This window comes from Malus sylvestris, chromosome 2, assembly GCF_916048215.2.
Source record: "Malus sylvestris chromosome 2, drMalSylv7.2, whole genome shotgun sequence".
NCBI classification, from domain to species: Eukaryota; Viridiplantae; Streptophyta; class Magnoliopsida; order Rosales; family Rosaceae; genus Malus; species Malus sylvestris.
Genome location: NC_062261.1, coordinates 8200456 through 8219095, shown reverse-complemented (window position 1 = coordinate 8219095; position 18640 = coordinate 8200456). Strand labels below are relative to the sequence as shown.

The following is an 18640-nucleotide window of genomic DNA, read 5'->3' as shown; positions in this document are numbered from 1 at the left end:
AGTTATTTCCAACTTTGCCATCTCATCACCACCTAGTCTACAGTAATTAGTCAGGTTCAGAATCCAAAGCACTCGTAGTTTTGGAATTTTATCCAATGATGTACATCAGCTAGGTATAAATTGAATTCTTACATGTGAAGGAGACAAAAAAATTGAATTCTTTTTTATGACGGAGAGTTCATGAAGAGTTCCGTTTTGAAAGAATTCCTTTAGAATTTCTCGTTCGTAAATGATTTTTCTAGATTGCATAAAGCGGGCGAAGGGTCAATGGGGTATTGCCGTATAGATGCTTGGAAATTTTGGAGTGGGAAATGAAATAAAATTGAAGCCTAACTTAAATAGGTCAGATGGTTGGACCTTGAAGCATAACCATTGCTCTCACTTGTGAGTTGAGATTTTTAATTGATTTTGTTTCTTCTTTTGTTGAACTTTGTTGAGCACTCTTTGCAAGTTGGAGTGCCTTCAAAGAACACTACGAAATTGCATCTAAAAATTATTGAGAAAAAATGTTTTCAGACAACTAAGAATATCCTTTTCTTAATAATTTGTAAGTGCTTTAGATTATCAAGAACGTTTACTTCATGATAGTTTATAAGTGCTTTAGATTTTGAATATGACGCTTTTACATAATCATTTACCTCCTAACCTAAATATCGAACCGGTCAATTGGGCTGCTTCTAAAACTATCAGAAAAATGTTTTCAGATAACTAAGAACGTTCACTTTCGATTACTTACCTAACCAAAATATCACATTGGTGAAATAAAAAATCTTAAAAAGCAACTTACATTCCTAGTCTCCATAGAATCTTTGTCACTTCATACTTTTAAAATAATGTTTTGTAATGTTAGCATAAAAATTAAAGTTAAACTATGATGTGACAGAGATAGAGTGGAGAGATTTTTCAGTATACCTAGAACACATGGTGATACACCACGTGTCACTAAATAAGTGGTGAGATATTTGTGTTAAAAAAAAATAAAAAAAACTTGACAAATAAAACTTTCCTCTCCACTTATATAATAACATGTGGTATCCCACCTTTGTTCCAGGCACAATAATGAAAAATTTCTTCATGAACAAAAGAGCCTGAGCACCAACTCGTTCAATTGAGTTTATCCTATGTGCTGCTTATGTGGTTATGCCAATTGATTAAGTTGATCCGCCGCTCAAGCCACTCTTGGTACATATATCAGTCAAACGCCTAATTGGCCAAACCCTATTATTCTCCCACATTCCCAAGAAATTTTTAGTTGTGACGACCACGTTTTTATGTAATTGGCTAAACCACATTCCCCTAACCACTCCTAAACTGCTGCCTAGTAACAACTTGACATCTCATCCGGCTTCAAACTTTCACTTTCGTATAAAACTTGCCATAAAATACGAGTCAGAAAGAAGGGCTGCCTTACATTTGGTAAAATCAGCATAAGCTTCGACGAACTCAATGTTATGCTCAGTGCACCATTCCAAACATGTGTCTCTGGCCTCCTATGATGACTCGTCATCCCCCAATAAACTGCTTCCTTCAGCCTCGGTGATTCCATACACAGTAAACCCTGGACCATCATCAGCAAACGGGTCTCCAAGCTTCTGCAGTCGTCTTCTACATTCGGTATGAACCGGGTGACCCGGAACAAGATCAACCTTATTCCCTATGCACACTAGTATATCGAACTTTTGAAGATCAGTTCCAGATACCCATTTCTGAAGCGCAGACAGAGACGACAACTGCAGCATAACGCGAGCAAATTGATACAAGACACATCGAAAATCATGCTAAATAAGTAAACAAAGTGACAAAGAGTGAGTGGCAAGAGACCGGAACCTCAGTTGTGTCGAAAACCTCAGTTGTGTCGAAAACCAAAATCAAGGCAGCCAACTGGTCAAATATTGGGAGGGACTCAATCGAAAATTCGTCATAGAGATGAGCCATCCATACCGAAACGTCAGCTGTGTAGTACTTTGTAGGGATATTCCACCTATTTTTTTTAACACAAAAATCATCAAAATTCACATTTCAAAAGAATTCAAAACGAATTCTTTGTTCCCAAAATTCCTAAAAGTTGTATTCTTTGTACCCAAAATTCCTAAAATCCAAACCCATTAACTACCGGCTGAGATGACGATGAAGAATCAGAAGCATCGCCAAAATCCAAACCCAGTGATCCACCAAGTCAACAGATCATGCTTAGTATCGTTCAAAGGAGAGAGAGCTTACGCGTAATGAGAGAGCGGTTGCCGACGCCGGGGGAGCCGAGGAAGAAGATGCCGGGCCGCTTCTCCAGCGAGTCTCCGTCCTTCGATTGACTTTCCATTTCTCTGATTACTTTCGGAGAGAATGATAAAGTTTGGATCTTTGCAAATCTAAAACCCTAATTCCTCTAACTCAAATTAGTGCAGACGATGACTGACTTTTCTCAGCAGACTTTCCTATTGCTAGTGCTACACGGCAACTGGGCTCGGCTTAGGCTGCAGTTAAAAACAGTTTCTTTTTTAACTTAAAAAAATAATCTACATTACGGGAATGAAAATTCAAACTCAAATACATATATATTGGTCGTTGTAAAATTAGTGAATTTCTCTTTTGTAAAAAAAATTAGCGAGTCATATACTAAATAAGATCTTATAGGACAGTATGTAAATCAAATTAATGTTAGACACAAGATTTTTTAAATAAAATGTCACGCATGTGCAATTTGATTTTGATCAGTTTCATATCTAACAAAAAATTAAACCATACTTCAGTAAGAATTTTGGTGATCTATATTGAGTTATTTGGTATATGATCACAATAATAAGAAAGAGCGTGTGCAACAATATATATCTGCTTAAAATTAAATAGATAGGAAAATATAAGTGTAGCCACCAAATACATTGACAAAAATCATTTGGAACTACAAGGGTGGTTAAGTAGACTGTTTTAAACTTCAATCAGTATTTGGGATTAGCTTAGGGATTTCTCAAATTTATAAGTGCAAATAGTAGAACAAAACATGTTACCTTATGAGTCTATGATTAGGAAGCATGGTATCAAATATACTTGTGCAGCATTAAGGGAGGGACAGTGATGATTAGAAATACACTTTCAAAAAAAGCAATCTAGTCATAAGCACTTCTCCAACTCAAGTCCTGTCCTCACAATCCCAGTCTAAAATAAAACCAAATTTCAAACCCTCTAAACAATCAAATCACTTTTCATTGGAATCCGCAGATGCATCAGCAGCAGCTGGGTTTACACCTGCCGCAAAGAACTCAGAGATGACTTCAAGAGGCATGCCCTTAGTTTCAGGCACCTTCAAGTAAACAAATATCCAAGAATCGATGCACCCGACAACATAGAAGGTTGACAAACAAGAAAGTTTCTGAAACATCAGGCTGACTAACCAGACCAGCATGAATGAGCTTCCTTTCTTGTCTTACACCAGAAATTGAAACAACCGACGCAGGCTGACACCAAAGTGCACTATCCTGATGCAAATACACTCTTTGAACTCCTCCTTCCTTCTTCCCGTCTTCGCCTGCTCGGTCAGAATATATATATGCCAGCTGCCAACCTCCACCAGTGTCCATACTACTACTGATAGCCTCGCTAGCTTGTACATTTCCTTTCATCAAGATTGTATTGCATCTCACACCTAAAGCACTGCCGCCAGACCTAGGCGTTCCCATGCTTGTTGTTTGGCACGAGATTAGTGGACTTCTCAAGCTTTCATCACAATAAGCCCCGGATGCTTCAGATTCGTGATCCTCACCATCTGTCTGGCTCTCTATGTCCCAATGTGCGTTTTTATTATGATACTCCCCTGCATTCAAAATGCTTCCAAGATTTGGATAAAGCATGCTGCCTTTGCTTCCTCTTTCGGACATCTTCTCGTGGACACTGCCAAAGAGAGTGACCAGAGGATCAACGAGAGGTATGCTTTGGTTCAACGCGCTCCTGTGGTGAGATATAAAACTCTGTCCAGTTGCAGGTTTGGCGATGTATGATAAGCCGTATTTGATTTCCCCGATTTTCAGTAAGCACATTGGGGGGACTAATGATGAACTCTTCCAATGACGTTTCCTAGCCTGTGCGAAGACCCTCAACTAGCGAAGCCAACTCACCTGTGGACAGTGGCGGATCCAGGAAATAATGTTTGGGGGGTCATTAAGGATAGCGCGCGCAGCGCGAAAATTTTTTTTAACAGAAACGGCATGCATATCGTCATTTCATCGGGTCTTGGTAGGATAGCGCGACTAGCTACTCCAAAATCCTTGTTCAAAATCCTACATTCCAGCTCTACATCTGCAAAGAACAATGAAAAAATAAAATAAAAAGCAGAGCCTTTCGGTTCACTAGAAAAGGCACAAAAATAAGGCTCTGTGCAAAATAAGGCTGAAAGGACACGCTTGGTATTTTTGTTTTTGTTCAGACCTGCCCAGGACACGCTGGGCATTTTTTTTTTGTTTAAACCTGGCCCAAAACGACGTCGTTTTGGCCAGGTCATTTAAAAAAATTTCCTAGGCCAAAACGACGTCGTTTTGCCCAGGTTTTTTTTAAAAACAAACTGGCGCCACAGCGCCTTCGTCTTCTTCATCCAACCTGCCCAGACCGACGACCTTTCGTCGAACAGTTGGTGTGCAGCGAATGGGGTCGCACCACCAGTCCAAGGGGTCTCTAAGGTTGCTTCCAAGGGGTCGCGCGACCCCAATGACCCCACTGTGGATCCGCCACTGCCTGTGGATCATAGAAGCCAAATGTCAATAGCATGGAATAAACGGGCCCTATAAATTTCAAAGCCCCTTTTTTAGCCTCCTGCAACCCGCTTGTGGAAGCAAAGAAAAAAAAGGGGCAAATCTAATGGACTCTGTCCCAGCAGCAACAGAGAAAATAAAGGACCCATAAATGGCAAAAGGCAGGAAACAGAGTATTTATCCAAAACCAAAAATGTATCAAGACACAGTAGGCTGCAATTTTGACCCAAATTCCATCCCAGAATCTGCAAGGAATAAATATATAGGGACAGAGACCTGTGAAATTATGGCCATGTTTTCTACATTTGTACTTTAGGATACAAATATAGTTTCTACTCACAGTCAAATGTACTTTAGGATACAAATGTGGTTTCTGTTTTTCTAATAATTAGCCAGTAGCTACCTACAGATATGAAATCTTTGTTTCTGTAGATTGAAAACTGTTTAAATTCTTGGGTAAATTACATGTTACCACCTTAACTTTGAGTCTTATAACAAAGTTATACCTTATCTTTTAAACATTGCAATGTCTTAAGTAAACTTACAAATTTGTTGAAATCTTAAACCTCGTTAAAATATCCATCAATTTATTTGTTAATTTTAATTTAACTTAGAACTAAAAATTCTTTAATTGTCAATATTAAATTAATTTTATAACCTAGTTAGGTAAGGGAGCGGACCTGTGTTTGCCACATCAGTATTTAACATAAAAATTAACAAAAATGTTGACGGATGTATGATATTGCAACGAATTTATGAATTGATGTATAATATAGCAATATTTAAAAGATGATATATGAGATTGTTATGCAACCCAAAGTTGAGAAGGTAAAATGTAATTTATCCAATTTTTTTTTATGTATTTAATTTAAATTAATTAATTTTATTATATTAATCTAAAAAGGTGTCACAAATTTACAATACAAAAAAATAAAAAAAATTATTTAGTTATACTAAAACTGAAATATACGTACCCAAACTCCTAATGAAGAAAAAATTGTGAATCATCTGAAGTGGATGGTTGCTCTTGTTCCTCCTCAATATCAAAAGGAACATTAAGATCAATCTACCTGCGTTTCGGATGATCATCCGCCGGGTTCGAAGATAAGGAAAGCCATTGTCGTTGCCGATCATATTCCTCGTGGACGGTATCTGAGGATCCAAGTGGACAAGGCCTCTTCCCAGGACTACTTGTTGGTCCCAAAGACAAGGGAAGCCATTCGTCTTCTTTGCGCAATAGTGGGTGCACCCCGCAACTTTTAATGCGTGCGCCCTTGCGGAAAACAAATTCAACATTACAAATACCTCCCTGCTTCTTTTCTAAATCCACTAACTTGAGCTCCACATGAGCTGCCTCCAAGTTCGTACAAGGCCATACATAGTGTCTCCTGTAAGTACATAGTCTAGAGCCTTCTGTTCCGTTGATGATAACATAATAATTAAAATTCGATGGTTCAAAATGTTGAATTATAAGTCTCTAGCTGATTGAGTATTAGAAATAAGATGAGTTTTAATGTGTGTATTCACTTGAGCATATCTGCCAAGTGTAAGGTTAAATGATGTAAGGCCATGAGTGAGTGCCATGTGGTGTTTGATCCATGTAATTAGGTTGATGAGTGACTAAGATTAAAAGTAGTGTTTTGTGTGGTCCTAAAGCTAAGGCCATCAGTTAAATGTAAAGCAGTGTTAGTGCGCATTTTTCTGTGCAGTACAAATATTCCTCTGCAATACTTTTGCAGCAGAGAGAACAAGAAAGAAAAACTTTTCGGTTCAACTTCTATCTTTGCTTTTGCTTATGTTCAGCATTCTGAAAATAAACCCAGTGGAATCAAGTTACACTAACATAGCCTCAGAGCCAGGTTTCGATTAGATCTGGGCGTGTTTCTGTGAGCTCAAACATCACCGTTTCTGGACTCGGTGAAGTTTGCCGGAGTTTGTTTGTGAGCTAAGAACCACGTGTTTCTGGATTCACACAAGCTCACGATGGCTGGATTTGGGAGTGCTGAAGTGAGGACCCCGATCTTCTCCGGTGAGAACTACGAGTTCTGGAGAATCAAAATGGTTACCATTTTCAAGTCATATGGACTGTGGAATCTGGTGGAAAAAGGGATTTCGGTTTCTGATTCGAAGAAGAAGAAAGCTAAGACTGATGAAGATACAGATGTTGATGCTGACGATGATGAGAAAATGGTTGCAACCTTCATGAAAGATGCAAAAGCACTTGGAATCATTCAAAACGCAGTCTCTGATCAGATTTTCCCTCGAATCGCAAATGCAGACTCATCAAAAATGGCATGGGATCTGTTATATGGCGAATATCACGGTGGGGATCAGGTAAGATCTGTGAAACTCCAGAATCTTAAACGAGAATTTGAATACACTAGAATGCGTGATGATGAATCTTTGACTGGGTATCTTACTCATTTAAATGATCTGATTAATCAAATGAAGACGTTTGGTGAAACTCTGTCAAATGAGAGATTAGTTCAGAAGGTGTTAATCAGTCTCACTAAGATATATGATCCTATATGCTTAGTGATAGAAAACACCAAATGTTTAGAATCTGTTGAACTGCAAGAGGTACTAGCTATATTGAAGAGTCAAGAGCAGATGTTTGATTTGCATTCCTCTGATGCAACTGAGAGAGCATTTTCTTCTCTTACTGTTAGTTCAAAAGGGCAGAATCGAAGTTATGCTCAGTCTAATACTTTTAAACCACAGAAAAATTGGAATCAAAGGGGTAAGAAATGGGATTCAAAACCAAAGTTTCAGCAAAAATCATACACAAATGTTGCACAGAATAGTATTTCCTCACAGATTATGGGTCAAGAGAGTGTAAAACCTCAATGTAAGGTGTGTTCAAAGTTTCATTATGGTGAATGTAGATATAAGGGGAAATCCAAGTGCCATAACTGTGATAGATTTGGTCATTGGGCCAGAGAGTGTACTGTTGGAAAGGTTGTTCAAAAGGCAAACTGTGCAAGTCAAATGGAAGTGACAGGAAACTTATTTTATGCAAACTGTGCAGTTGCTGAGACTAAGGTTAATGGAGATTGGTACATAGATAGTGGCTGCAGTAATCATATGACAGGAAATGTTGATCTTCTTGTTGATGTGAATACAAATGTTGCAGGGAAAGTTCAAATGCCAACAGGAGGGTTAGTTAATGTGGCAGGAATGGGATCACTGGAAATTGAGACTAACAGAGGAAGAAAATACATTCGAGAAGTCATGTACTTACCTGGTTTGAAGGAGAATCTATTGAGTGTAGGACAAATGGATGAGCACGGATACTATCTTGTGTTTGGTGGACATATGTGTACTGTTTTTGATGGTCCTTCTCTGAAATGTCAAATTATCCGTGTAAAAATGAAAGAAAACAGGTGCTATCCTCTATCTCTACGGCCTGAGAAACAACTTGTGTTGAAGACCAGTTTTGCTCATTGTTCTCTAACTTGGCACATAAGATTAGGCCACCTACACTTTGGTGGAATTAAGAAATTGAAGGATAATGACATGGTACATGGATTACCATATCTAGATGAGTATGACAAAGTGTGTGAAGGCTGTCAATATGGTAAGCAACACAGAGAAAGGTTTCCTAGTGGTCAAGCACAAAGAGCTGATGCTCCACTTGAATTGGTTCATGTAGATCTGTGTGGACCGATGAGAATCGAGTCTACTGGAGGAAACAAGTACTTTATGTTGCTTGTAGATGATGCAACCAAGATGATATGGGTGTATTTTCTTAGATTCAAATCTGAAGCTTTTACTTGTTTTCAGAAATTCAAGGCCATGACTGAGTTGCAAAATGGAATGAAGGTAAAATGTGTAAGGAGTGATAAAGGAGGGGAGTTCTTATCAAATGAATTCAAGCAATACTGTGACACAGAGGGAATCCAAAGGCAACTGTCTCTCTCTTACACTCCACAACAAAATGGAGTGGTTGAAAGAAAAAACAGAACTGTGATTGAAATGGCCAAGTCTATGCTTCATGACAAAGGAATGCCTTACTATATGTGGGCAGAAGCTGTGCATACTGCTGTCTATTTGTTAAACAGATGCCCTACCAAATCACTGGATAGTATAACACCAAGCTTACAGCAAAAGGAAACCAGGTATTGCTCATTTGAAGGTTTTTGGCTCAGTTTGTTATGTCCATACTCCATCCGAGCTAAGACATAAGCTAGAACCCAAGAGTATAAAAGGAGTCTTTGTTGGATATGCAAAATGTGAGAAAGGCTATAGAGTATTTGATCCAATCTCTAAGACACTGATTCTGTCAAGAGATGTTGTGTTCGATGAAAACTCAGCTTGAGATTGGGAAAGAAGCACAGAAAGATATATGTCACTGCCTACTTATGAGTTTGACTCTGTTGATACACAAAGAAGTGAAAATGCAGAAAATGACCCTCAAGTTTCAAGTGATTTATCATCTGGAATATTGCAAGAAGCTGCAAGTGGTATTGATGATACACAGATCAACTCTCAGTCAAGTGCAGGTGTGAATGACACTTAGTTTTTTTATCATACTCCATTAAAATGGAGAAAGCTGGATGATGTTCTTGCTCAGTGTAATCTTTGTATTATAGAACCAAAGAAATATGAAGATGCAGCTAAGGATGAATCTTGGATGAATGCTATGAAGGATGAGCTCTCCATGATTGAAAAGAATGCAACCTGGGAGTTAGTGGATGATGCGAGAATTACTTGACACACAAATTAAACCCTCTTTTTGACAATTGTAGTATAGATGTAAGTAGGGTATCGTTCTAGGCCGGGGATTAGGAGGGATTGCTAATCTATTCTAAATTAATTTAAACAAGACTCAAGGACACAAAACTAGGCTAAAAACTCTAATAACTCGAAACACACTTAGAATGACTCAAAATAATGAAAACAATCAAATTGGATATTAGGAACTGAAATGGACGGAAATTGAATTAAAAGACTAACAACAATGAAAACTAACTAAATAATATAATTTAATAATGGGGGTTTTGGTTTTGATGAAAAGTAAATTAAACTTAAATAAATTATAGAATTGACAAAAACATGAAATTAAGGTGAAAGGATAGGTGACGGACTAGCTAGAGGGTTCTTCTCCACACATGTTATACTTGCATACAAAATGATTTCCAGTTGCTTTTCGATAAGCTATGAATACTCAACGCCCCAAATTAACCGTGAATTGCACTAATTAACCCTCAGTTTTTCCACAAGTTATTGGGTTGGATGATTGCATACGACAACCCAAAACATTCCCTACAAGTTCCCTACATGAGTTGCATAATAGAGATACAAGCAAGAATCATTAAGTTCTATGAAAAACATAAGCATTGACGAGACACTCGTTACTATGATTTGCATGAAACTTATGCCAAGAATTTACTTAACGTGATTGTGACTAGCAACCTTCACTACTTATGAATATAAGTTCATAACGATTAGGTGAAACTCCCTTATGTTCTAGCGTCAAATTCATGCATGAAAATTAAGCGTGCACTCTCAACCAACATACACAAATCAGTTTTTATACGAACGGATAAATAAATTGAATTCACAACTTATGAATCACAACTGGATGTAATCAATTCATATTACAAATATAATCATGGCTTTGAATTAACCTCTAGCCAAAATAAATTTAGTTACACATTATTATCAAAATTAAACCAAAAGTAAAACATAAGTTAGAAGGATTTAACCGAGAGAGGAGGGTGCTTGCTGCTTCTGTCTGTCTTCCTTTTATTTCTTGCTCTCTCTCTTGGCTCTCCCTTCTAACTTGCATGCTGCCAAAGGCAGCTTCTCTCCGTGTTCTGCCAGTCACGCTGCCAAGGCTGCAAAGGTGCAGTTTCTGTTTTATTCTTCTAACTGCGCTGCAAAGGTGCAGTTTCTGTCCCCTTTTTCCTCCACGCTGCACAGCAGCAAGTGCTGCTCTCTTCCCTATCTCTCGGTTTCCTCTCCTCCCGAGCAGCATCCCCTTTCTTTTATTCCTCCGAGGCTTTTTCTAGCTGCAAAGGCAGCTCCTCACTTCTTCTTATTTTGTGCGCTGCCCAAGGGCAGATTCTTCTTTTCCAGCTGCTGTCCGTCTGCCTCTCTTTTTCGCTGCCAAAGGCAGCCCTTCTTATTTTATTTCTATCCTCCCGCTGCCAGCCTTCTCACCTGCCTTCCACTCCCTTTTGTCTGCCCGTTTCTATATCTCTTTCCTTAATGCCATGTATCATAAACGTCCCAGACATTTGAATTATTTTTTATTGACCCTACAAGAAATTTCAATATATGTTAGAATAACAGAAGTCTCCAATAAGCACATGCAGAATGATCATTTTTTATACTCTTTAAATGCTGCTTTCTTTTCTCCTTTCAACCCCCACAACAACTCTTGTCCGTTGCTTTTAACAAAAAGCAAGTTCCCACCATTCCACTACTAATCCCATTTCACTAACCCTTTTCCATATTAAATATCCGGTTCATTTGATTTGTGGCCTTGCCACATCATGCTGCTTATATATTTATTATTATTATTTTTTATTTGCTTAGTCGAAAGGATGAATGAGATGTTAGTTTTGACGAATTTATTACATAAAATTTCACTTGTGCCATTTTTATTTTCTTTGCATAACAAATCCTATAAACAAAAAAATAACGTAAATAGCTCAAAAATATAAGGAACTAACTAAGAAAAGACGAGTGAATTTGAAGTAAAAATATATATAAATATGATCCGATCAAATACCCCCATACTTAGCTTTTGCTAGTCCTCGAGCAAAACAAAGAAAACATGAAAAAGTACTAACATGAAAAACATTAGTTTCTCCCTATGTGACCCTCATAGAATTTCATTCGAGAAAACAAATCATCAAGAACCATAGCTAGCACCAAACAAACTAATCCAAGTTCATCTTCCTTATTCAAATATTAGCAGTAATCTTTGAATCATCCTTGAAGTGTAGTGTGTGAGATAGCCATGCTAATGCAATTTCAAGTTTTTATTTTTAAAATCATCATATGCAAACTAGCGACCTTCTCACTGGATATGCACTCAATCACACATGTGTTTAGTTTTAATGTGTTTTGCTCAAAGAATCAAATGTGAAATTTCTACCATAAGCTTGCATAAAGATCTCATCTCCACAATCATAATTGCAAAACTTAAATCAAGATGACTTTTATTGGATGTAATGAGGTTTAGGGATAGGGTTATTGAAACGAAAGAATAGGAAAACACAAGTTCCAAGCTACATTGCAAGCAATTCTTTTGTTTAGATTTATAAGAACTCAATCTTTTCAGTGATTCTTCTAGCACCTCCAACCACACCCTTAACTGAAAATTGAAAAACTTTTTATTTTCTTTGTATACAATCTTTCTTTTTCTTTTCTCTTTTTTTTTTTTTTTTTATTTTATTTTTTTTATATCAAACATGAAATACCCTCACCCTTATTCTTTTGCCAAACACCTTCAAAGTACTTCACAAACATTTCTCATAAGACATTCTCACATTGCTCACTAGCTTGCTTGGAAAGGGTAAGGAAAAATGTTTCAGGTATAAGGGTAGACATATCTGGTGATAAGAAATAAAAGGCTCAACATACACGGCTCAAATTGGCAATCTAATGATATTATTTTTATTTGGGAAACATGGTTATTTGGGCCATAGTGGTAAACCTAATGCCTCTATCATTTCCAAGTTCATGCAATCAATGACAAACATTTCGAAAGATCGTTACGCAAGTTCTAGAGATGTATCTCACATAAGTTCATCACACATGAAAGAATAGGAGTGTATGAAAAATGCACACACTTTCAATCGGCTCAAAAACTCACATAGGATGTATATGGTCACTAAATTCACATATGAAGCTTTAAGTCATACTTTAGTTTCACATTAACAAGGCTATGTGCATTTGGTTTTTCAAAAATGATCAAACATGTACAAAACTAACAAAAGAATTAGGAATTTCACAAAACACATGTTAACTAAGTTCTTGATGATCATGGTTCAAATTTGATCCAATTATATCATTGGGTTGGGAAACTAATAAAAATCTAATTCAAAACAATAAGGGAAACAAGACAATATTTTTGGATTTTTAAATATTCTAAATTTTTTTTTTTTTTTTTTTTTGTTTTTTTGAAGGTAAACAAAACTAATTAAGAAAACAAAAAGCAACAACACGGAAACAAATGAAACCCGTTCGTAGTCGAAGGTACAAAAAAAAAATTTTAATTTGGTCATTTTTTATACTCTTTACCCCCAAACTTAAACTGGACATTGTCCCCAATGTCAGAAAACACTATAATGCAAATAAAATAAATAAATAATAAGAAACAAAATAAAACAATTGGACTGAAAACTTCCCTAATTTGCAGTAAAATCAAGCGATGACCCCCAAGCTAAAATTCTGCAATCAACTTCAAGGGTGGAAATAACCAAAAGTTCCTGCAAAGAAAAGAAATAATTCAGTTAAGTAACACAAGAAAATATAAAAAAATTGCAAACGAAAAATTGAAAATCACGATAAAAGACAATGAATAGAACTAATAAGTGATCATTGGTCGTGCTTGTTGACTTTCCACAGTTTTGATCTCGAACTGATTTGGAATTCTGAGCGAGGAATATTAGCGTGCCTTGGTTTCATCTCAGACTTCTTCTGCTGGGATTATTTGATTGTGCAGTCTGCATTCTTCTCTGCTTGTTTCCTCTGCACGGCGGGCAGGCATGAGGTAGAGGTTTTGGTCTGTTTCTTTCTTCAATCTTTCCAAGTGCCTGCCTCTTGCTTTCTTTCTCCTTGTCCCTAGCTGAGGATGAATCAGCACGTTGTCTCCACATGCTTCGAGGTATCATTTTCACTTACGAAGAGGAAGTACCAAATGATGAAGATGAGTACTCGAGAGCAAGGCTTGGTAAGCAATCAGGAACAAGGAGAAGGAAGGAGAAAGCATGATATGAGATACTCTTGCTTTTAACCTTTATGATATGAAATACTTTTGCTTTGAATGGGTTGTTCGCAGGAGTATCCCAAGGAATGAGGAACACTGAGTAACTTAGGAGGATTCTTTGGGAATGCATTCTCGGAGATGAAGAAGTGCTGAGAGGGTGTGCCTTTGCTGTGGAAGGCGAAGGTAGAGACTTATAGGATTTTTCTGCACAACCGGAACTATTCCCTCACTCATTGTCGGCAGCCGGTTGATGGATGAATAGTACAAATTACGCGCTTTCTGACAAAGTTGCCCGTAATTTCCGCAAAGCTGCCAGTTGCATGTGACGAGTGACAACACGTCTGGACAAATTGATCTTGCGAAATCCGGGGTTCGGCTCGTGGTTTCTGAGCAAACCCAGCTTTTGAGAAATGCAACGCCTCTTTTGAGAAAAGAATCCGGCTTTTGAGAAAGGAGCCCCGACTCTTCGATTTGCGAGAGGACGCCTCTCTAAGGAGCGCCTCTTTGATTTCTTCTTTTTACTGACTTGTTTCAATCTTCTAGTCCGAATCAAATTGACGATATTGTGAGAAATGTTGAAGCCAGGATCACACCGGAGGATAACAATGCACTGATTGGCCCGGTGACTACCGCTGAAATCGTATTGGCGGTCTCTCAAATTCCTCCTTCTCGGGCACCGGGACCGGATGGGTTCTCTGGTTGCTTCTATCAAGACCATTGGAATACTGTGGGAGAGGATGTGGTTAAGATCATTAAAGCCTTTTGGCATTCCGGTACCCTGTTGCGAAAGCTAAACCATACTAATTTGGTTCTCATCCCAAAAGTCAGATGCCCAAAGAACATGGCGCAATATAGGCCTATTGCCCTGTGTAATGTAATTTATAAGATTCTTGCTAAGGTTCTCACCAACAGGCTAAAAGTGGTGATGTCTAAAGTGATTGGGGATAATCAATCTGCCTTCATTGCTGGTAAACAAATTCAGGATAATATTCTTGTGGTTCACGAAGTCCTACACTCACTGCTTCATCAAAAGAGGGAGGACCAGGCTGGTATGGCTATTAAACTTGATATGGCTAAAGCCTATGATCGGGTCGAGTGGAACTTCCTTACCTCCATTATGTCCAAGTTGGGTTTCGCGCCCCTATTTTGCAAGTGGATTAAGGCTTGTATCTCCACTGTATCTTTCAGCATTGTGGTTAATGGAACCCCGACCGGGTTCATCGTGCCGCAGCGAGGTTTGAGACAGGGTGATCCCCTCTCCCCCTTTTTATTTCTCTTGTGCACTGAAGGCCTCTCGGTGATTCTCAGGAAAGGGCTTGAACTAGGTGCTCTCCACGGCTTCAAGTTCACGACCACGGGAACCCCGCTTACCCATCTTTTCTTTGCTGATGATTCGGTTGTTTTCGGCAACGCCACAGTGGATGATGCGCGTGCGGTTGCTGAAGCTCTGAAGGTTTATGCTTGCGGATCTGGTCAAGAAGTTAACTTAACCAAGAGTTCGGTGTTCTTTAGCCCTAAAACCCCTAACCGCACAAAGAGGGAAATTGAGGGAACGTTGGGGATCCAATGTAAGCAGGGTTTTGGGAAGTATTTAGGGCTGCAGGCAGATTTTGGTCACTCAAAAAAAGCTGTCTTTGCGGAGGTTCGTGATAAGGTGGAAGCCCGGTTGGCTGGATGGACTGAACAATACTTATCCCAAGCTGGTAAGGAAGTTTTAATCAAAAGTGTGGCCATGGCATTACCGAATTATGCCATGAGTTGTTTTAAGCTCCCTATTGGAGTTTGCAGGGACATTGAGAAAGCCATTCGGAAGTATTGGTGGAAAGGTAACGAACAACGCAATGGTATTCATTGGGTGTCCTGGGAAAGGATTTCGAAACGGAAGATGTATGGAGGCCTGGGTTTTAAGGACATTCAGTGCTTCAATTTGGCAATGCTAGCTAAAATTGGATGGAGATTGACTTGCAATCCGACGTCCCTGTTAGCTACTGTACTGAAAGACAAATACCATCCTGGGTGTTCCTTTAAAGAAGCTGGGAGAGGGAAGCTCACTTCCTGGGGATGGAAAGGTATTTATGAGGCCCGGAAGGTCCTGCTGAAGGGGATTAGATGGAGGGTGGGGAATGGAAAATGTATAAACATCCGAGATGACCCTTGGTTCCCTAAACCCTCTACCTTCCGAGTCTGTCCTTCTGGAAACCTGGATGCCACTATGGTTTGCGATCTAATCGACCCGGTTTCAAATTCTTGGAAGGCTAACAGCATTTTGGCAGGTTTTCACCGTGAGGATGCAGATACTATTCTTAGCATTCCGCTAAGTCATTTTGGCTGTGAAGACAGATTGATGTGGCACCACTCTGTGAATGGGGTTTATTCCGTGAAATCCGGATATGGGATCGCTATGGAATTGATGGAAAATGGAGCTTTGGGAAAGAAGGGGCTAGGTGCCCCTAGTGAGCCAATGCAGCTAAACAAGATTTGGTCCAGGATTTGGCGCCTGCAGGTCCCTAATAAAATCAAGCTCTTTATTTGGCGTTGTTGCAACAATGCTTTGGCTGTGCGGAGAAATATCCAGAGACGTCACATGAGGGTTGATAATGTCTGCGGAGTGTGTAATGCGGTGGACGAAACTGAGAATCACATATTTTTCCGATGCAGGTTCAGTCATATTTTCTGGTTCTGCTCTCCTCTTCACCTGAATTCCCACGAACTGGAAGGCTTTGACTTTCTTGATAGTTGGAGAAAGTTCCATGAGGGCATGAAAGGTAAGGAAAATGCAGAGGAGATATGTCAAGAATTTGCTTTTGGATTATGGAGACTATGGAAAAACAGGAATGATGCTGTCTTTAAAGGGCTGTATCGACAGCCCCTTGATGTTATGGATTTATGGTGGAAGAACATTTTTGAATTTAGGGAGGCTTCAACCAGTTTGGGAGATGATGCGTGGAACATGGATGTCACCCCCCTCTCTGCTACTGCCCGTCCTAGCCTTCACTGGCAGAGACCTAGGTACGGGACCATCAAGATCAACACGGACGCGGCCTGGTGCAAGGTATCCCTCCGTGCTGGTGTGGGTTGGGTGGGGCGTGATTTTGCTGGGGTGCTCCAAGCTGCGGGTGGAATGGGTACTGTGCGTTGCCTTAGCGCAGCGGCAGCCGAAGCAATCGCGATCCGTAATGCGTTGAAGGCTTGTATTACCCATAGATTCAATCATGTTGTTATTGAATCTGATGCTAAGCTGATTATTCAAATGATCAGAAAGGAAGTGACGGTCGACTGTAATTTGGATTGTGTTCTTGGCGATATTGAGATCCTAGCGCAAATGTTGACGTCAGTGACGTTCGCGTTTGTGCCTAGGGAGAGCAATCATGCTGCTCACTTGGTGGCTAAGCACGTGTTCAAGGAAGGTCGTGACATTATCTGGGATTGTATTGGCCCAGAGTTTTTGTTTAATGCCCTTGCTAAGGATGTAAACCTTTTGATTCGTCTCTAATTTATTCTATCCTTTGACAAAAAAAAAAAAAAATGCTGCTTTCTTTTCTCCTTTCAACCCCCACAACAACTCTTGTCCGTTGCTTTTAACAAAAAGCAAGTTCCCACCATTCCACTACTAATCCCATTTCACTAACCCTTTTCCATATTAAATATCCGGTTCATTTGATTTGTGGCCTTGCCACATCATGCTGCTTATATATTTATTATTATTATTTTTTATTTGCTTAGTCGAAAGGATGAATGAGATGTTAGTTTTGACGAATTTATTACATAAAATTTCACTTGTGCCATTTTTATTTTCTTTGCATAACAAATCCTATAAACAAAAAAATAACGTAAATAGCTCAAAAATATAAGGAACTAACTAAGAAAAGACGAGTGAATTTGAAGTAAAAATATATATAAATATGATCCGATCAGTGGACAGGCCAAGTAACAAGCCTATAATTGGAGTAAAATGGGTGTTTAAAACCAAACTCAACCTGGATGGAACTGTGCAAAAGAACAAGGCAAGGCTTGTTGCAAAGGGATATGCACAGAAACCAGGAATAGACTACAATGAGACCTTTGCTCCTGTTGCTCGATTAGATACAATCAGAACCCTTATAGCATTGGCTGCACAAAAGAGTTGGAAACTCTATCAACTTGATGTCAAATCGGCCTTCTTAAATGGTGTTCTAGAGGATGAGGTTTATGTGGAGCAACCTGATGGTTTTGTAGCTAAAGGGGAGGAAGATAGGGTATATAAACTTCACAAAGCCTTGTATGGTCTAAAACAGGCACCACGGGCCTGGTATGGAGAGATAGATACATATTTCTCACAATGTGGTTTCACAAGAAGTTTAAGTGAACCAACACTGTACATCAAGACAGAAGAGGAAGGCATTTTGATTGTGTCGATCTATGTGGATGACATAATCTATACTGGGAGCAACAAACAAATGCTTGAAGAATTCAAAGAAGACATGAAACGAAAGTATGAGATGACTGATTTGGGCCTTCTCCATCATTTTCTGGGAATGGGAATAATTCAAACCACTTCAAGCATTTTCATCCACCAAAAGAAATATGCAAGCTCTTTGTTAGACAAATTTGGTCTAAAAGAGTGCAAACCTGTGCTTACTCCATTGGTTGCAACTGAGAAGTTAACCACGGATGATGGAAGTGGTGCTGCAAGTGAAGAATTATACAGAAGTTTGGTGGGAAGTCTCTTATATCTCACTGCAACCAGGCCTGATATTATGTATGCATCCAGTCTGTTAGCCAGATTTATGCACTGCCCTACCAGTAAGCATGTTGGAACTGCTAAAAAAGTGCTAAGATACATTAAGGGTACACTTGATTATGGTCTGGAATATGTGAAGGGTAAGAACTCAATGTTAATTGGGTTCTGTGACAGTGACTGGAGTGGATCAATTGAGGACAGTAAAAGTACTTCTGGTTATGCTTTCTCCATTGGCAGTGG

General features: G+C 39.0%; 1 protein-coding gene and 1 pseudogene across 1 annotated transcript; both read right to left on the bottom strand.

The window, feature by feature from the left end:
• Window positions 1-994: 994 nt before the first annotated feature.
• Window positions 995-2365, bottom strand: LOC126608956 (uncharacterized; annotated as a pseudogene).
• A 446-nt stretch (window positions 2366-2811) lies between these two features.
• LOC126608848 (monosaccharide-sensing protein 2-like) lies at window positions 2812-6204 on the bottom strand. Its single transcript, XM_050276862.1, has 2 exons — window positions 5711-6204; window positions 2812-4106 (listed from the first exon to the last, which is right to left on the bottom strand). The coding sequence occupies exon 2, from the start codon at window positions 4026-4028 to the stop codon at window positions 3288-3290; it is 741 nt and encodes a 246-aa protein (XP_050132819.1). The 5' UTR covers window positions 4029-4106; window positions 5711-6204; the 3' UTR covers window positions 2812-3287.
• Window positions 6205-18640: the final 12436 nt, after the last annotated feature.